This window comes from Oxyura jamaicensis, chromosome 9 (genome assembly GCF_011077185.1).
Source record: "Oxyura jamaicensis isolate SHBP4307 breed ruddy duck chromosome 9, BPBGC_Ojam_1.0, whole genome shotgun sequence".
NCBI classification, from domain to species: Eukaryota; Metazoa; Chordata; class Aves; order Anseriformes; family Anatidae; genus Oxyura; species Oxyura jamaicensis.
Window position 1 is genome coordinate 18,562,541 of NC_048901.1, and position 22,407 is coordinate 18,584,947.

Sequence of the window (22,407 nt, forward strand, 5' to 3'; positions counted from 1 at the left end):
AGCTGTAAGGTAGCTTTGGCTCTGTGTGCCTTGGCTTGTCTGTACTCAGCACTCTTAAATGAGAGCAGATGACTTCATGCCCAAAGGCTCATGTCTTTGCAGCAGTCCTGTGAACTGTGAGCCTAGAATCTGTACTCTCAAGGCACTCCAAGCCCAATTGCAATTACACATGGACAGTGAAGCTCATGTCCAGGCTGAATCTCAGTCAGGGGACATGTCAAAAAGTCTTGAATGGCTGTACAGTTCCCACTGAAGTGCACTGAGAGACTGTTTTATCTTCCATTGAACCCTGTAATGTTGAGTAGGTAAATGTAATTTATATTTTATTTTTTTCTGCTCATAATGCTTAAGGTTTAAAAACTTGAATATGCTCATTTGCTTCCTAAGGAACAGGAGATGTTATATGGTGCAAATGAGTTATGCTTTGGGATTCCATTAATTCTTTATATTTCATATGCTGGAGAAATTCTGGAGTCACTGAGCATGAACTCTGCCAGATTCAAACCAAAAGTTTTTTTAAAAAGTGGAGACACAAAAAGTAAGCACGTGAGTGAGAAGACTCTGTGACGCTGTCTCCACTGTCTGTGAATGAATAGTCACCAGGGGAAAAACGTTTTGAAAAATCCAGGTAAGTCAATTAGTTTTGCTTCATTCCCTTCTCATTTCTTTCATTGCCTTATCGTGTTTCACCACATTTTGCTAGAACGTGGTGTTGTGCACCATGGCTGCTGGTGGCTGAGAACTGCTAGCGAATCCCAGTGGACACTCATGGCTTATCTGGGGGATTTTCTGGGAAGAATCCTCTGTGCCTGTGCTAGTAGAGGAATGGGACTCAGTCTGTAGTGCTGATGGTTAGTTTTGACCAGTTCCCAACTTGTCACACGAACAGCCTGATCTTTGGCCTGGCTTATGAGTAAGGCCAGGTTGTACTGGAGGAATATGGGCTCTGGTGACTGTAAAGTCTGTATTTATTTTTATTTTTATTTGTAATAGGTTTGTATTTTGTTTGACTGGTCTTCACCAGGACACCTTTCTCTGTGGGGAGTGGCAGGAGATTTGGTGGCAGCTGTCCAGGGCTGGGGGGTAAACTCAGCCCTGGCACTGGGGCACTGAAGTGGGGCTGGTGGGGGTATCTGTTCTGCAGCACTTCCCTGTTTCTTTTGAAAATATGGACTAAAAAACTAGAAGTAAACTGGCCCTGTTTCCCAGTGGTCAGAAATGTGTGAAAACAATCAATCTGGAGCTGTCAAAATGTTTTCTTCAGGTTGCTTTTGGCTTGGAGCTGACCTGCTTGGGCTACTGCCCCTTTGGAGATGAGCCCAGTGCTTTTATTGCACCGGTGTGGGCATTTCACTGACTCTTGGTGGGGTCAAGAACAAAAAGGATCCACAGGATTTTGGGGAAAGAAAAACTCTCCATCAGCCTCCCTTACTGTAATCCTCACCACCCTCATGGCATCATGGCAGCGTCCTCTGCCAGAAGACATCAGAAGTCTCCTCTCCTCTCCTTGAGTGGTAGCTTGGCTGTGACCCTGCTCTGGGTGCCAGAGCTAACTTTGCAGATTCTCTGCCACGGGAGAACGGCTTAATCCAGGTGTCTGTGGTGTCCACCTCTGAGCTGGGCCGCTCAGGGGCTGTGCAGATGTCTCTGGACAGAGCTGCCTTGAACCCTGGAGAAGGATCCAGGCAGTTCTGATGGCAGAGCAGCATTTGGCAGCAGTGCGGGACAGCACTGAGGGCACACCTTGAACAACAAGGGTTAAAAAAGATGTTGAACAATGACTCATTCACTAAACATCTTTCATCCAGGGCAGGGCCAGGGGTCCTGTGGAAAAAATGGCATATCGTTGTGTAGTTAGAGCTGTATCATGCATGCGGCGCTGCGGGAAGGCTATTCAGGCAGCTCTATTTCTGGCATTTTGTAACTTTTCAGTGCTTGATTTTGCAACCTGAATAATATTCTTTTATTTATTTATTTATTTATTTATTTATTTATTTATTTATTTTTTTTTTTAGGATGTAATTATAATATTGTTTCACATAATTTAACAGCGTCAGGGCAGGAGATTTTTATCCAAGTCTGGAAGTAATTGTCGGACGAGCTTGTTAAACAGCTGAGGCAACACGAGGAGAGGACAAGGGTGCACATTTTCAGCCATATAACAAAGGACAGGACAAGCCCAGCCCTGGGTGTGCACACAGCCTCTGCAGTGGATGGGATGGTAGTGTGCTTGGGGCAGTGATTAAATCATTGCCGTGCTCACGGCTCCTGCAAATACTGTGCATGAGTGATAAAGGTCACTACCGAGATGTCCACACAGGCATGGAAGGGATTGTGCAGCCCACTATACCCCTCTGTTTGTGGGCTGCTTACCTCCTGCTGCTGGGCTGCTAGATAGACTGCCCTGAAAAGGCAGAGGAGATGGAATAAAATCTGGTTTTGTGGCTGTGAAATGCTGTCCTGGCTCCAGAGGAGCTGTGCCAGGTGCTTGGCCCAAGGTGGGCTGCCATTTCCTGCTCTCGGTGTGAGAGGTTTGAGGGTTATTTCAGGCATGGGATGGCAGGACTGCGGGCCAGGGATGTGCTTCAGCCTAGCAGAAGGGTTAGTGGTCAATGGCTGCATGAGAGGGCCCTGGAAGCTCCTTCCTTAGTCCCCTTTGGGGACCATCAAGTCATTGGTGGTGATGGGTCCATAGCAAGCTACGTGGTAACGGCCAGCTCCAGGGTTGAAGGGCAGGTGACACCAAGGCCTCCTTGTCCACGCATCAGAGTTTGGATCAGTGCTGACTCCGTCTACATGGCTCCTAAAATGGGGGGTGGATGGCTCTTGGGTTCTTCTTCTTCTGCTGTCCTACATGTGTTGACCGGCATGGCCAAGTCACGCTGGGAGAGAGCCCAGAAGGGGTGGGAGGGGACTCTGGAAGGATACGAGGGAACAACAAATTTCCTAGATCATTAATTTGCTATTTGTGGCCAGAATGTTATTGGCTCGAGATGAAGGACTGCCAGCGACAGCAGCAGAAATCTGGGACTGCAGATGTTTTCCTCCTTAAGGTGACTGCTCAGCAGCACCAGGCTAATGGCAGGACATGGGGACATCAAAAGCAGCGTGTGCCTCCAAAATTCCTGCTGACAGACAGGGCTATCAAACATAGGCGTAAAGCAAGACCCTGAATGAAGGTTTTGCCCCAGTAGAATTTCCTTAGCTTCAGGAGGAATTTTGATGGAGTACAGACCTCCTAATTTTGACAGGAGAGTATCTGAATTCCCTCTAATGGCAGTTCTAATTTTGATACTCCTTAGCACGGGGAAAGCCTTTTGGATAGCTCTGCCCATGTCCTTAATAAGACGTGCCTGACTTAAAGGAGTGAAAAATGGAGTGTGATGGAGTGTTAGCAGAAAATCAGGTTTTTGAAAGAGGTTGATCAAATTCTTTGCCTGCAGCCAACTCCGTCACGGCTTCTAACATGGCTCCTGCTCGCCAGCCAAGCCCTGTGCTGCAGGGCACTCACCTGCCTGCCCCACAGTGCCACTGCCCCCAGCAGCCCAGAGCTTCCCCTGATCCTCCTGTGGGCTTTGCAGTGCTTGTGTTCCCTCCTTGCCCACCACCCAGCTGACAGTACTCAGGTCTGATGGTTTATTGTGGAGCCCCAGGGCTCACCTCGTGGATGTGCTGCTGGGGGATCTGAGCACTCAAATATTTAGGCCCAGAGCAGCTAAATGTCATGGGTTTGGCAAGCTGAAGACAGGCTGTCTGCCTTCAACCACTTGTCTTTGATAAACAGAGGAGAAAAAGCCAACAGCAACTTTGGAGAAGCTGGACCTTTTGGGTCAGTAGAGTTACACTAGAAATTTCTCCATTACAATTTTCTGCGGCATTTTTTTCTTTAGGTTTTTCTTTTAAGGTTTGCCTGGCACAAAGACCTCTGACATGGAGGTTAGTGGTACAGTCCCCACACTGTCCCAGGCTGGGCATGAGTGAGTGTGAGCTGTGAGCACCTGCAGGGAGGGCAGTCCCACCACCGGTCATGTCCCTGCCTTCCACATTGATTAATTCATTGGTCTGCTTTTGAATCCTGGTTTGTTTGCGACCAGTGGAAGCTTGGCTGCTGATCTCAGCAGAGGGAGGTCAGATGTCCAGACTGGGTAGGCTTTCCTTGGATTTTTTTTTTTTTTTGATTTTTTTTTTTTTTTTCCCAATACTTAACACTCAAAATGTTTAGTGTCTGGTTCAGCAGCATTAATAACCAGCTGCTGGCAGCAGCTTTACAGCTCGGATGCTCCTTCAGGCACACCTCTGGGGATGGCAGTGGCCAGACCGAGGGCTGTGTGCCCCAGCTGGTCAGGCTCCGTCACCAACTTTGGCTACCTGTGTTTTAATCTGTGTGCGCTTTCCCACTCTTTCCTAGAGGCTCTTTAAGAGAAACCTGGACCGATGGGACTTTCTAAGGTAGCTTACACACTACAAAATGACAGTGCTCGTGGCAGATTACTGGGACTGTTTCACTGCGGGGCAGGAGATAATTTATAATGTCTATAATGTCTGGTGCTTGGAGGCAAGAGCATGGTGCAGGGCAGGAGGCAGTGGGTGCTGGGGGACAAAGAGCCCTGCTGCTGCTGCTAGCTTGCTTTCCCTCCCATCTTTGAGCATATGGTAAAGCTGAGTTTTGCAGCCTTCTGCGGTTTTAGCAAGCTCCCGTTGCATTGTTCAGCTGTCTTTCCGTATTAATGACTTCGAGCCTGCTCTTGTAAGGGGAGTGATAAAGGTGTAGCGGCGTAGTCGTCATGCTTTGCTGCCTGCTTAATCTGTGATGAAAGTAACGGAGCTTATGTGCACGGTGATTAAAATCAGGAGAGCCTTCCACGTGGAAGTGTCTCAAGGCATTCTTCCTCCTTGCCCGCTTTATTCCGAGTCCGCAGCTGAGCAGCAGGCTCAGCACAATCCATCCTCTGTGATCTGGAGCTGCGTGCAGGTGGCTGGGTAGTAAAAAGGGCTTTTGTAATTGAAAATAGAATAGTAATTGCAGTTATGCAAAAGAATAGCCAAGTTGGAGACTTTAAGAAGAGGGATGACGAAACATCCCACTTTTCTCATATACATTATCGCATGATATATTAGAAAATCTACCCTAGGAGACTTATTTCTTTTTTTGAACACTTTAGCCTGAGCTGTGTGGGAAGCTTTTTTTCAATTCCGTGACATTTTAGGTGATTTTTTTCCTATCCTGCATATGGCATGAAAAATTAGATTTTTATTTTTTTTTTCCCTAAAAACAAAAAAACCTGGAAAAATTGAAGTGCAGTCAATATAAAGAGCTCCGTGGGATAGCGACTGATCGCTCTATTTCAGGTTCAGTTTTTTTTATTTATTTTTTATTTATTTGTTTGTTTATTTCAGCTTTGTGTATTTTTTTCCCAAAACCAAATTAATATAAGTTTTGAAACAAAATGTTTTTTGTATTTGGAACTAGTTTGTGGTGAATTGAGTGGCAAAACCAACATCTTATTGCCTTTTTTTTTTTTTTTAAACAATTTTCCCCAAAACGTATTAGAAATGGCAGCTGTTTCTGGGGGGAAAAAAGGCCATAAAGATTTTTTTGCCACCTATATCAGCAGCTGATCCTGCTGCGCAGGGTGAACTTTTCTTATCTGCTCCCATAGTCCTGACCTGTCCATAAATATTTCACGCTTTCTGGGGATGCTTCTATTTCTCACTTCTTTTTCTTGAACTTCCAAAGTAAACAAACCCTTTCTGTGCTTTGCATGAGAAAACTGGTTCCCTGTGTCTCCTCAGTGTTTTTATGAGTCACTTGCTGCTGTTCTGCCTGGAAATGGCCTCACTTCTGTATTGCTGGCTTTGTAGAGTTTGCAGAGCATTTTGGAATAAGCATCTCTTATCTTTTTATTACAATAAAATACCCTAAATTCTCACCTGAATAAATGTAGTTCAGTTAAATATATACTCACCTACCAGCTCCCCAGATGAAAATGGAGAACTATAAAAAGTATGCAGGCTTGTAGGGAGGGTTCTGCTATTTATAACACATTTTTTATTACATTTTGGAGAAATTTGATTCTTTTTTTTTTTTTAAAAAAAAAAAAAAAAAAAAAAAAGCCTGTTGTGAATTCACCTGGCAGCATTTCCAGTTCTGAAAGCAGACCTTAACAGATTGCTGGGGACATTGGCACTGGGAGCTGGCCCTGGGAGCGCTGCCCCTCACCGCACCACTGCTCCCCTGGTGATGTCTGATAAATGCTGCTTTCCTCCTTCCCCTTGCCTTCTAGTTTATTAGCTGTTACAGCACCTGAGGCTGACACTTTGCTTTACTCGTGGTTGCAATCACTGATGTTCTCTGGGATGACCAGCGCTGCTGCTGGCTGTGTATGTGACTGATCCTGTGGCTCTCTGACTGTTGAGGAAAATAGAAGAAAAGAAATGTCACCAGTCAGCGACTAAAAAATAAATTCTCCAAACTGTTCAGTGAACCAAGCAATTGCCAATAGCTTTGTTTCACATCAGAGGAACTATTATATTTATTTTTCAAGCTTCAGTAGTAAGAAAACTACCCCCCTCTTGATTTTCAACAGGCAACATCAGCTCAAACTGAAAAATGGGAACATCTTGTTTTCAAAACATTGAAACAAAATAATTGATACTTCCCCCTCCTTTTTACTTTTTTCCCCAACAACAAAAACTTGGCAGAGTTTGTACGCCGTTGTAAAATGATTGGGTACACTACAAACTGCATGATGCTGGGAAGTGACATGCTCAGGGTGCTCAGTGAAGCAGAAAAGTGTTTTTGTTTTTTTCTTTCACCAGGTCTATGATAGATGATGAGCAGCACAGGGGCTAATGGAGAGCTGATGCTCTCCTGCTCAGATTCTGAGACTGAAAAGTTGGATTGCTGCAGAGATTTTGGTTCAATGCACTTGAATGGCTACAGCTGTGTTAATAGTAGCATTACTGTATGAGGGGGGAAATCAGCTGTCCAGTTTTTAAGGTGCTATTACCCCCAAGATTGCTATTCACTCTAGAGGTTATACTAACATGGTTGTGATGCTGTAAGGTCATAGCTGTCATAGTCAAACAGGTGCTGGAGTCTGCGTGGACTGGGCTGACACCAGCTGGCGCTTTCTCACCATCTTCTGTTGACCTTTGCTGTGGCTTGTGGTAGTAGCAGCCTTTGGGTTTGGGACAGATACTTTAATATAACTAAATATTGCTGTGCTGGCTGAGAAACCTCCCCATTGCACTTGCAGGGCATGTCTTTGGCTGCCTTTAACATGGCTGTGTTGTAAGAGCAGAGTGCCCCGAGGTGGGGACATGCAGCCAGCATTGTCCCCAGCCTTGCTCTGGACTTCGTGCCGGGTTTGGGATCACTGCATTGGTGTCTCCTCGAGATGTGCAGCTCTCTGGTTTCCTGAGTGCTCTTTCCACCTTTCTGTATTCACCTCAAACTCCCACTGCTTGTGCTTTGGGTACATTTTGTGAGATAAAAGTGATGTCTCCTCAATTAGAAAAGATAAACCCAAATACACTCTCTGTTGTCCTAGCTGGTGACATTTAATGGGTCTGCTGCAAGGTGCCAAGTTTTCAGAGAATTACAGCAGGGACGTTCACACTTCAGCTTCAGATTTAGATATTCCAGAATAGAAATAAGACCTGACATAAATAATCTAATTAAGAAAATAACTATTAAAAGGTCATGTGAATGCGGCACCTGGAATATTACGCATGCTTTAAACCCCACGGGGATGCCTTATAATGCCTTTTAGCACTGCGCTGCTGTTTTCTTGTGGCACTTTTCCATTCAGGGGATTGGCAGCCCTGGTTGCTCCCTCCTGCCCCAGCTGGGATGTAGAGGTGAGGTATTTGTGCTGGGGAGAGTCAGGACCAGCCTCAGAAACGCAGTGGGGTTGCATTAATACTACATTTCACCCCCAGAGCTACACAAAAGGGGGATTTTTCTCATCATTTGTGCTTTCTACAAGAGTATCAGTTTGCTTTGCAGGGACTAAAAAGGATATTAAAATGGAGGTAGAGTAAGCACAGGCAAATATCCCCTCTGAAACACTACCTCCTAGGGGCAGCAGTTGTCAAAATTACACTTGCAGTGCTAACAGTTCAGTGGGGGGTTAACTGTGCCAGCGATCAGGTGGGTAATTCCCTTCAAAATTACTGTTTTACCTCACTCCATCCAATTACCCAAGTTATTTCACTACCCCAAAGATCTCGGTGTTAATGTCAACAAAATGATTACAGACAGCAACAGCATCAGGATGCTTCACCCACAGGTGAAGCGCTGACGGCGCGACACGTCGAAAGCAGCGCCTGATGTGTGTCAGCAGCAATCAGCAGTCCTGTCCCCACCACCGAAAGGCACCAACGTGGCAGCCGAAGTGTCACGCATGAGATAGGAGAGTGGCTTTGTCGCAGGCTGTCGCAAACCCCTCTGCTTGAAGGGAAACCTAAATGGGCCAAGACACCTCAGCAGTGCAGCTGGCGGGGCCTGCCCTAGGCGCGTCCCTTATCCTGCAAGTTTGGCCACTCAGGTTTTGTAGTAACGCCGAGTGCCCGACTCCAGGCAGCAGGCCCCGTGTCCCCACAGGGCAGGACAGCTCTGAGCGGGGACAGGACACAGCTTTTCCCAGCTCCGGCCCTGCTGTGCCCCTGGTCCCCGGCCATGCCAGCACAGGGGCAGTCACGTTTTCTGCTGTCGGACGGGTGGTCGAGTGCAGGCCGCTGTCCCTCCAACAAAGACTTGGCCACGCTGCTCCCGCTAGTGCTGAGGGTGCCCAGGCTTTCTGGCGATGGTTTCTGCAAATCCCACGGATTGATCAAAAAAGCATTTTACAAAGAAACCTTTTTGAGTTTCCCCCTGCATCAGTGCTCCTAATTTCAAGGCACTAGGAGCTACAGACAAAAGTCTAATGAAACAAGCCAGGTCTGAATGCAGAAGATACTGAAATCTGGAAGATTTAATTTAATATTTTTATTACATATTTTTGGAGCCCTGATCATACCCACACCCTCCAGGAATTATTTTACCTAAGGAAAATTATACTACTGATTACAAGATTGCAATTTCATTTTCACTGCTGAGAACTATTTTTTTTTTCTTTCTTTTTTTTTTTTTTTTTTTTTTTTTTTTTCTTTTTTTCTTTTTTCTTTTTTTTTTTTTTTTTTACAGCTCACATTAGACTTGCATGACTTGTAAAGTTTTGTAACATCTTGAAATTGTTAATGCTATAATGCTATGCTGTGGAAAGGTACTTATATATAGATAAATGAGGCAAAATACTTGCTTTGCAGTCTTTCTGAGGGGAAAAAAAGTGTTAGTTTCTTGGTTTGAATAGGCCTGTAAATGATTTCTTTGAACCATTGGGTAGTGAGTTCACCACCTCCTCACAGGAGTTGCCTTGTGTTTGTCCTTCAGGCTAAGTACAAAGTGAAACATAGTACAAAGAGAAACTATGAGAGGTGTCTTTAAACACAACATAAGAAGGAATGTTTTCTACAGGGGAATAAAAATAAATTTTGTGGAAATCGCGACTACAGTGTGCATGAAATTAGACTGGCAAGATTCCTATAGTAAATATCTGACAGACAGAACAACATATTACTCAGAATCTGAGTTTTTCCAATAAATCATTTCACCTGGGCATTTTAAATCAAAATTCACTTCAGCCAGCACTGCATTCTGAGTTAAGGTCAGGAGAAATTTCCAGAAGTACTATGATTATTATCTAACAATTCAATTAATAGAGCCATAGAATCAGATGAGATTTTTGTCATTTCAGATATCACAGCAATAGGGACCTTTGACTGCAACAACATCATGAATATTGGATAAGATCCTGCAGTGCCACTCCTCCATGTTATGATCTTATCCAAGGCTGAAGGTTATGAATACAAGTTATATTGTTCACTTTTCGGTTGGTAAAAACAGAAAAAACACCCCATAATCAAGTTCCAATACACAACTAGATATAATATAGCTTTTCTTTATATATATATATATATATATCTGTATATATCAAGTAAAAAAATCTAAAATAGTTGGAAGTAAAAAATGAAAAAATAGCTGATTGTGTTATTTTTTTTCTTTACAGTGGTATGGTAGCAAATACAAGACAAATGAGTAATAAATCTTTACATAAGATGTTCTGGTCCCATCTCCTTCAGTAGGGCTCAGATTGGAGTAGAAAATGGAACAAGGTGATTTTTTTTTTTTTTTTTGGCTACAGCTTCTGTAGATAACAAAGATGCTGTTGGTGGGACAGAAGAAAGTTGTAGCACTAAATAAAATAAAACCACAGTGTTTTGCAAAAGACCTTAAACACCGTAGGGTAAAATTTACTTCTGAACTGGGGGAGCTAACACAAAGCATCACCAAGTCCTATTTAGGCTGTTAATACTGCATGCTTATCCTGTCCCTAAGATACGTCCTTTTTGTGCCACATAAAAATAAAAAAACCTCTTTTTTTTCTTTTTTTTTTTTTTTTTTTTTTTTTTTTTTTTTTTTTTTTTTTTTTTTCCCTGCAGCCAATAACAGAAAAGCAAAACCACAAATCCATTCAATGGACTGAGCCAGAGGTGAGACCTCAGTGATGCACAAGTCATTCGCTGCCCTTTGTCCAGGGTGAATTTCCCCAGAATCCCTTACAGTGAAAAAGTCAATTGACTGAGCTTGGCAAATGGTCACACTGAGCCCAATTTTGTCTGTAGGAAGGAAAGAAGTACTAGTCTCAGCATAAAACAAGATCATATAGACGGTCAACACAAAACAGTATTTTTTTCTGTTGTCTGCATAATAATAATAACATCATGTTTGCATATAGAACAGCTTTTGCATTATTGCTCTACTTATAATATAGTAAGGAACTTAGAACAGACTTGCACATTACAAACTTAAGGTTCTTTGGTGAAGAATGAGAAAACAGTATTTTAGTGGTAATCTCTGAAGTTTTCATTCTTATCTGTTGATCCTTTGGATTCTCTCGCAGAGGAGTGAAAGGTATTGAGTCAGCTTTACCATCGCGACGATGGCAACGCCACCGATCATCATGCAGGTGGGCCAGAAGAGGGAGTGAAACAGCACATTAGAGCTGTATAGTTTGGTCAATATTACATTCTTCTGAGAGCCTTCGGGGTCATAGAAGCAGGAGAAGCGTTGGTACTTTCGGAAGTTTTCCATCACAACGTTCACCAGAGACATGGATTCTTCGTAATTCTTGCCGCACTTGGGTATATATGAACACTGGGAAGAAATCAGAGGGAGAAAAATGCATCTTCAGACCAGATACTATGTCTGTTTTCAGGTGACAAACAGGAGAATTCAGAGATGATTATGCTTTTCAAAAGAAACATAATGCTATTAAGCCAATAATGCATTTATCCCAGACAAAACTCACTATCATGTACATCTAAGGAACTTCCCATTGGAGAGCCTCCAAGTGCTGTACAAACATGAATGCTTTAATCTGCAGAGCGGCCTCATAGATAGGTGAATATATTATTATTGCTAATTTACACATGCAAAAATGGAAATGATGAAGCACCTCTTCATCTTAAGTGGTGTGCGTATTCTTGCAGTGAGATGGGTAATTGGCTCGCTGTAATTACAAATCTGGTAGATTGGACCTCACTTGCATTGGATCAACATGATCTTAGGCACAGGAGTTCTCTCACAGAGGGAAAGCCTCCAAAGAGACCTTAATACAAATCTTCCCCTGGGGCAATGACTTAATTAAGAACAAATGGGAAGTCTAGGACAAAACAGATTTTCCTAGGGACGTGGCAGAAGGCCTTCAGCCTCTTGCTGGAGACCAGCCTGGCCACCGGGGTGGCTCTTGGTCTGTTGCTTAACTTGCTCATGGGTCCTGCCACGCTCCCCTGCCACACTGCTGATTGTACTTGTATGGGGTGATAATTACATTTAGATAATTTAATGAGAAGTAATTTTTTTTTTTTTGAATGGAAAAGACATCTTGATTAAAATAATGCAACCCATGGGTTTTTATTGTTTTAATGTATAAACTTTACAAATGTCCCTCAGTTCTTTTTCATGACTATGCTGTGACTTTTCATAACACACTGAGACAAATCTCTAGTCCAAATAATGATCAAAAGATTAAGCTCATAACAGGATTTGATTGATTCATTGGCAGGTTTATTAGCCCAGAATATGATTTGAAGCACGGCAGGAAGATTGTCTAGAGTTAGCAGACTGGAGCATTAATGGTAGAGCATGTCAGCCTGCCATTATGAATATTTCATAGAGCTGTAGAAATTAGAGATGGAAAATATCAGAGCAGTAATATCTCATCCATCTTCCTGCTGGTGCAGGACTGCTCCCCCCTATCAACCCTCCCGGATATTCTCTTGCACTCTGTTCAGGTTTATCTTAAATTTCCAAAGCAACAAGCCCTCTACCAGTGCCTATGACTCGTCAATACATCAGAATCTAATAAGTAGGGGAAAATTTTCGGTGAAGCTGGGCCTCATTTTCTTTTACTGAGTTATATGCTGTCACTGTCTTAGCAGTATTTCCAGCTCTGATGTTTCAGTGGTGGGTGTTTGTTGTTGTTTTGTTTTTCAAATTTGGTGCTAGACGTGCTTGTTTCTTGAAGTCCCAGCTGTTACTATCCTGAGGGAAGAGATTGAGTGAGGACTTGGCCACTTTTGCCAACCTCTTCCCTCTTGACAGAAAACAGCAGGAATGTAAAAGCCCAAACGTTGACAGATTCCTGGACTCCAAGTCTGCAGAAACATCCTAAGAGTGCAGTGGGGAGGTTCTGCAAGTCCTGGCTTCCTCCAGGCTGGACTATTTTCCAGATACTTTTGTAGGAGACCTGATGCAGAAGCAAAACTTGAGCTGCTGCCTCCCACACCTGATGGCCCTGAGCCACCAGCTGTGTTGGGCTGGTTGGGCTGACTGTGCCAAGAGGGTTTGAAAAGGGTTTGAGGGTTTGAAGCCATGGAAGTCAGTTGTGCAAGAGAGGTTGATGTGTTTTGTCTCTCAGCCCAGGCTCCTTGTGCCAAAAGCATCTCTCCCCGTGCTACAGCCTCCTGTGTGCTCTCCGAGATCCGGGTGCCCTTCACTCCATGTGCTAGTGGCCTTGTCCCAGTTCCCCCGAGCATCGTGTAGGTGACTGGCAGGCAAGAAGGCAGACACTGATAATGGGATGCTTGGAGTGTTTCCTTTGTTTTGATCGTCATTTAGTTTTCTCTAATGCCTGGCAGGGAGTTTTGTGTCTATCACTCTTACTCTGTATCTGTAAATGTAGCCTGCTAACTCTATGCTGTTTTATTACACGTCTGCATTGTTGAACACCTGGGAACCTGCAAACATGGAAGTAAACTTTGTCTGTGTCTGCGCCTCAAGTAAGGATTCTGTGACACAATGTGAGAAGAGTGGCTCTTGTGTTACTTGCAATCTGATCACAAGAAGCATGCCCTAGGTAGTTATAAAGAAAAGTTATATTTCCAGCCCTACTTTTCTAATTTAAAGGATTGGTCAGTCTGTACAGGCTGTCTACCCGTGGACATGTCCAGTCCAAAGCTCTGTTCAATGAGCTCAGGGACTTATGCAGTCACAATGTGAGTATCTCCAGGGATGGAGACCACAAAACATCTCTGGGCAAGCTGGAGGCAGTGTTTTTTATGTCAATGAAGTTGACTCCTGCAGCAGGAAGCACCGGCTCTCCCCAAATTTTGGCTCTTGAGTAGGTGCAGCTGCTGCCTACAGCCTGCTCGGTATCACACGTCTGGAGCACTGCTGAGATGGGTTGTACTGGTCTGAAACCTGGAGGCTCTGCTGATCCCAGCCAGGCATGACAAGCCAGGTAGTTTACAGCTGTTGAGAACTTTCATTCAAAACTGCATTTGGATTCAGGTCACATAGTCAGCAGCAGCATATCAGGAAAAGCTGGGAATCCTCCCGAGAGCAGAGCTTAACCTGTAAAACAACCTTGGGCTGGAGGAGTATTAACTGTGCCTACGTTAAATTAGGAAGAGGAGGTGGCTGGGGGAATTTCAAAATCTGTTTTCAGCAAATAAAAATCATCAATAACAGAATGTGAAGATTTATGCTGAACTTGGTGATTTATTTGAATCCAGTGGAGCACAGAGACTGATCTGATCTGTTTTAATCAAATCACAGCATGAGCATCACTGGTTTTATTTCTGCCCCAGCAGAAATTTGGGTCTGTCCCATCTTGCAATGAACCGAGTGTGCCTTACTTCTGCACCAACGCCAAACTGGGCTGGGGTGCGCTGCTGCATTTCACACTTCAGATCCAGAGGACTTCGTCTCTCAGCCACAGGAGCTAATTATCCAGCAGAACAACCGGCCCCGTGCAACCACTCTGTGCTTTGACTCATTTTAATATCACTTCATCTTAATATGCAGAAGTAATTTGGTCTACCGAACTGCTGCCATAAATAGAAACACAATAGGTTACGTTGTCAGCAGCCTGACAATGGGGCTCAGCCTTTGCGGGCTGTGGTTCGCCGAGCGCCTGTAGTTTGGGGTTCGGTGACCTTGGATAGCAAAGCAGTCAGTGCAGGTCTGGCACTTGCACGCCTACTGCTTGAGCTGCATCCCAGCTCGCTGCAGCCTGCAGACCTCGGTACCCAGGCGCTGTAGGGGCAAGGAAGGGGTGGTGGGGAGAGGGCATCCTGCCAGCCTCGCCTTTGTGGCCAGAGGGAGGCCAGCCGTGCATCTGCCGCCTTCACCGCAGACGCCAGGCGGGAGCTGTCTCTGTCCCACCTGGGCTGAGTCACGCTGGATTTCGCAGTCGTTGAAGCAGAGAAAGGAATTCTTCTGTGAAATATGTTTTTGTTTCAATGTCTGGGATTGGGGAAATTGTGCAAGAAAGATGGGCTGGCTTCTTAGTCCCTCTTTTATTTTTATGCTATGTCTTTTCTCCTGACAGTCTCTCCTCTGTAAACTTTCAGCACTTGCCCTGCCGGCAGGGATAAGTGCTGTGCCACGGCCCCAGCAACACAACCGACCTCAGCGGAGACTGCCAGGGCTCAGGGTTTGTCACCAGAGATGCAGACGGAGCCACGTCTGCTGCTGGGCACAGGGCTCTCATCTCCCTCTGCCACCTTGCCTGGCCCCACAGTAATGAGGCGGTTCCTATTCTCCTTCCCCCCTGGGACCACCACCCCATGTGGGATGTGCTGTGCTCTATCCAGGCTCTGATTTCTGCTTTCTCTGCTCTGTACTTACCAGGGAAGCAGGAGCTGGAAGCGTTATATTGCTTTAAAGCAGGGAATGGATATAACATAACTTGCAGCCCTGCAGAAACCCACTTAGGAAGAAATTTCATTCCGTGCTCCTACCTCAGAATTAATTTTCATTGTTTCTTCGTTGTGGTAGAGCAGAAGTTTCTGGCCGGAAGAAGTGAGATTGACGTACACCTGGAGGCAGGGGTACTGAGAGATTTTCCAGCAGTCTGGACCGCAGCTAAATGAGCAGTTGAAGCTTTCTGTGATGGATGCGTTGAGAAGCGAGCACTGAGCCTCTTCCGTCCAGACGCTAAGCAGACAAAAGGAGATGTTAGAGCATGGCGAGAATGGGCAATAAGTTCTAACTGCAGCTCAGCCTTTCCATCAGGGATATAGCCGGGACACCTTGCAGGCTGATGGGACATGCTGTGGGGCTTTGAGCAAAGGCTGGGCTTCCTCATGTCACACATCACAGACAGAGGGTATAATTCTGCATTCCCTAAGGTTTGTGCTTTTGGCACAAAAATACCTGATTCGCTTACTTCTATGTGTAAATGAAAAGGGAACTCTTAGTCTGGAGAATTTATATCTGAGATCAAAGGGAATCAGCAGAGAAGGAAACGGAGCAGCCTGCCCTGGGGAGAGCAACTACATGACGGGGCACTGTGAACCAAGACTCAGCGGTTAACCACAAAGTCCAGCTCGGCTAAAAGTAGGGGACAACTTTGCATTACTGGGGTACAGATTGCCATATGCAAAAGCCCCCAGTAGCACACAAGTGGTACTGCTTGCAGCTCTACCAGCAGGAAAGCTTTTCTGGTAGCAGCTTGCCTGCTTTTCAGTAAGTTAAATCTACTGGTGTAGTCCTTCTGGGGGATTTCAGCTTATCTCAAATTCACTAGAGGTTAAAACTGGCATGAGGGAGCCTGGGTATGTACTGACACTGTTCACCTGCGTTTCCTGTATGTATTTAAAAACCTATGGCTACATTTTCCTTAAGGAGGAAAGCACAGCCTGTCCCTGGCCACAGCCAGGAGGACGCTGATGTCTGCCTGCCCCGTGCTGAAGCCTGCAAAAGGCTTTCAGTGATAAGTGATAGCCAAGATTGCTGACTAATTCTCTTGGTATTTCATTTTGGCAGTAATTACGCTTGTATATTCTCTTTTACATTTTTATTAAATTATGCTATGATTTCTGGAGGGAAATCAAATGAAAGGTTTCTTTTTTTTTCTTCCCAGGACGTATTCTGCCAGACAGGTATTGCTGTCTGCAAAGGAGAATAGCCCCTAAGGAGATCTGGCTGCACCAAGAGACATGACAGCACATGGTAGCCTTCATTTCTTCACTTTAACCTTTATGACTGCTGTTCTTATTCATGTTTGGGGGAGATAAACTAACACCTACCTACAATAGACTTGTGAAGTTGGAATATGTGGTACTTCGTAGGTGCTTTGGTATCTTCTGGCAATTTTTCACATAGATTGTAAAACAAATCATCTTTCCACATGAGCAATTTGACCTTAACAGCCTCTGCAATTGACCCTGGTATTGCTAAAAGGTCTGGGAGAACAGTTTGGAAATGCAAATACTCTTAGATACTTAAAAGGGCTTGATCCCTATCTTCAAAAAGCTAAACTTTGCCTGGATTTAAAAAGGGACAAATACCTTTATCATACATCTAAGATGCCTAAAATCAGTACAGTTTATCTTTATGCATCATGTTTTTTTTTTCTTTTTTTCTTCTCAAGGCAGGGTCAAGAAGGAATATTTTCTGCAGGTGCATCATTAGAATGGAGGATTTTCATACCCGTTAACTTCAGGCACTTATTGTGCATATGTAAATATGAAGCCTGCTGGGGATAAGCCAGCATGTGCCAGGTATTGGCCACTACCTCAGCGTGGGTTTGGGCATGACAGACCAGCCTTTTGATCTGCAATTATGCATTTTTTGTTCTCCTAACTTTGCTGATCAGGGCAGAAAAAACATTGTTGACAGTCTTATTACAGTCTAGGCTGAATTTTAAATAGGGCTGGTGCTTGAAAACTGCTTTCAAATACTGCTAATGAATTACAGGCCAAACTTTCTGCTCTGTACCAGAGAAGAAAGCCAGAGAAAGCCTCAAAAAAAAATAAGTACAGAGCAGTAATGATGAAAGATGATCCTTCACTTTCAGCAAATTACTCTATTTTGGGAGGATTTCACTTGTTGACATGAAAGCAGTAACCTACATGGGAAACTACATGCTCTAAAGCAGCTGGATTTCTTTCCCAAATAGATTCTTCATTTTTCATTTACAAATGCATTGTTTCTTGAGGCAGCTAAATATTTTTGGTGTTCTCTCCAGAGTTTGCCTGGGCTTTGTAGCAACAGCCGCTGCGAGGCTTACAGAGCTCAGCAGGCTGCAAGTCAGCTGATGTGGATATTATGGATATGTTAAACTCTGGCAAGTTTAAGGCTTATGGATCAAGATTTCGTCAAACAGGGATCTAATACTTCCCTTGCTTATGCTGACATTGCTCAGCTTACTTTTCACTAGCTATGTGTAATTTATACTGGGGTAAGGAGATGCAGAATCTGACTTATGTAGACCAAAGGAAAAATGGTAATAATAATAGTTAAAACAATAAGCCATGGTAAGTCAGCTGGAACAGAGCGTGTGAGGTCAGGGCAACTGTAATGAAATTACCTTTGCATGTAAGACCGCAGCAGGGTGATTCCCAGGAGAAAGTACATCATGATTGAGCACACCATCATGGCCAGCCCGAGGAGTATGGCCCGATCTTCTCCAGCTTTTAAGGCTGTGACTGTTTTCCTTTTGTCCAGTAGATCGTGATCCCTGATTTTTTGGTAAATATTTCTGAGGTTGAAAATAATACATTCTCATGTGAAGTTCATATTTAATCAATGAGCCCTCTGTGGGGTGGGTAGTTCCACCTCCATACCCATCTTGTGGGTGAGAAAGGCTTAAGGGTCCTCAGGTGTCCATTTTCAATGGATTCACTCTGACCTGGTGGAAATTTATTCATCTCCAAAACAAATTACTGCCATTTCTGAAAAGGTAAAAACCTCGTATTGCAAATATAAAGATTAGATACTTGTGCCAGCTCAGTAAATCCTTCTTTGGTGCAGCTTCATTGGCTCAGTGTAATTCTACTGTGGATGAATTTGACCTCTCAGTGCCAATTTAGGCCACTAGAAGATTTTTAGTTTTAGGAGGTGTCTTTTCTTCAGTTCAATATAGTAACGGGTCTTATGTTACCATATGTAGGAAATAGCCTGAAGAAAGTAGTCACCGATTTTTTATGAAAGGACAGTGTTCTTTCTTGATTCCCTACAGGTTAGTGGAAATTTTCCACCCTGGGTGTGACTCAAAGCTCATGAAACACTATGGGGATTTTGCAATTGATTTCTGTTTTTTTTTTTTTTTTTTTTTTTTTTTTTTTTTTTTTTTTTTTTTTTGTTTTGTTTGTTTGTTTTGTTTTGTTTTGTTTTTGATCGGGAGCTTATTTACTTTATTTTAAAAATTGCTTTCTGGAAGACCCGTTACTCATTACATTGAAAACCCTCACAGAAAATTATTCACTAAAGCTATTTGTTCTGGGATTAAGAAAAGAAGATACAACAAACCATTCCCCCTTCAGTAGAGTCCTTTCCATTTTCTAACCATAAGTCCTTCTTTCATCTCCGAGCCTTTGATGATTCAATGGGTCATGAGGACACAATGGTGAAGAAGGAAATATTTGAGTACATTTCAAACACACTCAAACTTTGTGGGTTTAAAATGTACTTACAGACCTGAGGCTGGTCAAAATCTCCTGTGTTTTCTGTTACGGTTCTTTTGAATCATCCAGGCAGCACCCGAAGCATGTGAACCGCACGCCTCTGAGCCCTGGCACCACCATAACATGGACATAGAGGTACACGTGGAAGAAGTTCCTCTTCTACTGTCTGCAAAATGGCAGGTGAGCAACATCAACATCACTTTGGGCTCTAGCAAACCCACCACTCTTTTAAGCTGAAACCACCAAGTTTCACTCAACGATGGAAAAAAGCACCGTGTGACAGACCAAGCATGTAATTTACATCCACTAATAGGGACAAAGAAATAGAGTTAAGACAGATGCAAAAACATACATAAGCACAGTAGAAACAAGAAAAAAAGTTCAATCATAAACTCCTCGAAGCTGGAATTGAATTGGTGTTCAGATGATGAGTCATAGCCAGGCAAAGCACATATGGTGTGGGGTTTTACAGCAAAAATTGTGCTTAGGTGTTAGTGCAGTCAAATAGTCTCCCATACCTACGACCCCCTGAAGTTTCTTCATCCTACTGTAATTTACATCTTTAGCTGTCCATGGTTTCTCTTCAAAACCATCCTTTAAATCTTGTCAGTGTTTTTCTAGTTGGAAATGAAATGGTAATTCAGCCTGTCAAAATTTTCCCTGGTGCTGAGGAGAAAAATACACTGTGAACTGGTAGATGCCGTTGCCTTCAAAGAAGTGATGTAGAGTAATAATCTAATGTTACTTTTCTATTATTATTTATCGAACTGTATTTAACTCTGAGAGCTGCTATTAGGATTTGCATTGCTCCCAAATGGAAGTCGGCAGGAAGGAAGAAATTGTCATGCAGTTCCAGAACATTACCCGATCACACAGCATAACTCATGTCTGTGTGTAGACACAGAGCACAGTGCCATCACTCACTGATGTCACCAGAGCAGCTAGGACATAAGAAGGGTCACCGATGGACAATTTAAAAACAAATAGTTAATTGAGAATGGTTGCAAATGCTCCTTATGTATTTGATCCTTCTGACGTAGAATGAGAGGTAGGAAAAGAGGGGCTGAAGGGTGCATTGTAGAGATGATCTCTCTGGCAGGTGTTGGGCAAAGAGGATGGTGTGTGGTCCCAGCCAGCCTCGTGGTTTCCCACGCTTGCTGGCCATGTATATAGAGCTCAGTAAAGCTCTGCCTATGGGGCCATGCTTGGAGCAGTCATTTGGTTGCTCTGTTGCAAATATTTGTTGTTCAAAGCCCTGAATAACAGAGAGGCAGCAGTCTGGTGCACCTTGATGAGGGTGTTTCTGCCCGGCATCCCTGCCAGAAGCCAGTCTGGTGCCATGTGCCAAGGTGTGTGGTGGCATCGTGTGGAACACCAGCCCTGATGCCAGCCAGGAGACACGCTGCCTGACCATCCCTCCTCCTCCTCCTGCTTCTGATGGCTCTGGGCAGGGAGCAATTTGCTCCCTGTAACACCAAGAACATCAGCTTGGATGCACATTTTATACTAGAAAGCCCTGGTTTTGAGGACATGATAGGGTACGTACAACATTTTGCCACTAGCAGAGCAGCCTCAGCATCACCTAAGCTGGAGCAGCAGCTATGGTTTCTGCTCATTTGCTTGCTGCTCGGGGGGGGGAATGGGGGGATGGGGAGGATTTTGAGTACGTGTGAACTTGTGGCACAGCCCAGGGACCTCTCCCTGCTTGGTGAGCCAGAAAGGCATCATGCTCAGCTGGCTGATTCTGCACCCCAGGGCTGCACAGCTGCAATTAGCTGATGGCTGCCCTGCATACACACAGCACTGCACCCTGACACCGCACATCTCAGGGACTCCATCGAATACTTGCAATTACGTGTGACAACTCCCCAAATAGGACACTGGTGTGGGTGTAGTTTGTTTTTAAAGCAGTCCCAGCTGTCAGAGCACAGATTCTGCAAAGACATTTAATGGAAAGCAATCCTCCAAGGACGAAAGGTCTTTGCTGTCCTCATCATTTCCAAACTGAAGTTCTCCCCTGCTAAATCTCCGTGTTCCTTTTGCCAAATTGCTCACAGGATACGGGCTGGCTGCTCTACCCAGGTTCAGCTGCCAGTGAGGAAACCTCGGCCGTGACCATGCTTGCTGGGGACAGAGCAGAGATTTCCCTCTCCGTATCACCTCCCCGGCAGCAGAGCAGGGATCCCTCTGCAGGATGCTCCATACCTTCTTTTGTTCCTGCCAGACGAAGGGAAAGGAAGGACCTGTGTGAGGGATTCTTGCAGTCTGGGTGATATTATTCAGCCTGAATACTAGACCACCAAGGAGAACTATAGTGCTGGTCTGAGCCAGCCAGCCTTCCTAAAGAAGTTCTACATCTGCAGAGTTGCTCATATTTGCTGCAGCCAAGACCTTCCTTTGCCATCATGGGGGACACAAGCTTTTAGCACTAGCTTACATAAAGGATGAGACTTGCCACATGCTCCCCATGTGCTCTGTGGGGTGTTGGGGCAGGACTGCTCTGCACCCTCGGGGATGCGATGGATTTATAGCGTGTTTTATGAAAGGCCCTAAGGGTTTGCAGCCGGGCACTGTCATGTAGAGCAGGAGGGGGCTGAGGTAAGGCTTCTCCAGTACAGCAGTTCTCGTTTCACTCCCAGATGAGTAGATCTATGCATGCTGCAAAGGCAATCCATGTTCTTCCTTGGAAATCTGGAATAACCAGGCACCTGCAGTTACTTTATTTTTCATAAGATAAACATGAATTACCTGCCCTCAAATTTCTTCCCTTGCAGATGGGCCACAGTGCAGGTGCTGAGGAAAATGCTGCCTCTGTCAGCACAGAGCTGCTGTGGGGCTGGCAGGGGGGATACCTGTCTGCTTGCATTATTCAGAGTGACTTTGAATTCACATTTACCTCTCTGATATCATAGTCAGTATGCAGAAGTCAATCAAATTACCTCATGTTGAGATGTCTGCTGATATCAGAAATCCTTCAATGCAAAACTCAAAAAGCTTCTGTTTGTTACCTATGGAATTCCCAGTGCTCAGGGGCTTTTCAGCTCAGAAGCCAATTTCTTTACATTTTTCTTTACTGGGTATATTTAGCCACATCGATTTTTGTTGTTAGAGCTATGGCAACATGCGATCTCCCTGGAGCTCTTACACAAATCTCCATGGTGGTTGTGGAAGGATTCCTATTGGTAAGAACAGATTTCACTCACTTAATTCCCTCCCTTGTCCCCACCAAACCAGACCAAACCGAGCCGAACCACACCAAACCAGTGCTCTGGTTTTCCAGTCTTACAGTGCTATGGAAAGCATAATGGACAGCAGAGAAAGAATGAGGGCTTGCTTAGATTTCCAAAGCCTAAAAAATGGCAGATGGAGAACAGCAGATTTCTAAAA

The 22,407-nt window shown here is 44.4% G+C and overlaps 1 protein-coding gene and 1 long non-coding RNA gene across 11 annotated transcripts in view; one reads left to right on the forward strand and one right to left on the reverse strand.

Moving 5' to 3' along the window:
* Positions 1-10,748: 10,748 nt before the first annotated feature.
* The window catches only part of KCNMB2 (potassium calcium-activated channel subfamily M regulatory beta subunit 2), a 126,675-nt gene continuing 115,016 nt past the window's right edge, over positions 10,749-22,407 (reverse strand). For 7 of the 10 annotated variants that reach the window (XM_035334494.1, XM_035334488.1, XM_035334489.1 and 4 more), the window contains 3 exons: positions 17,925-18,095; positions 15,352-15,547; positions 10,749-11,260 (listed from right to left, as the gene is read on the reverse strand). In XM_035334494.1, coding sequence (XP_035190385.1) covers positions 10,976-11,260; positions 15,352-15,547; positions 17,925-18,095 — 652 coding nt within the window. In that variant the 3' untranslated portion in view covers positions 10,749-10,975. The remainder of the gene's footprint in view (positions 11,261-15,351; positions 15,548-17,924; positions 18,096-22,407) is intronic. The other 3 variants (XM_035334497.1, XM_035334496.1, XM_035334490.1) reach the window with 1 other exon arrangement.
* LOC118171402 lies at positions 16,473-21,202 on the forward strand. The gene is made up of 3 exons (XR_004753190.1): positions 16,473-16,564; positions 19,090-19,200; positions 21,078-21,202. It is a non-coding gene; the product is annotated as an uncharacterized LOC118171402 (long non-coding RNA).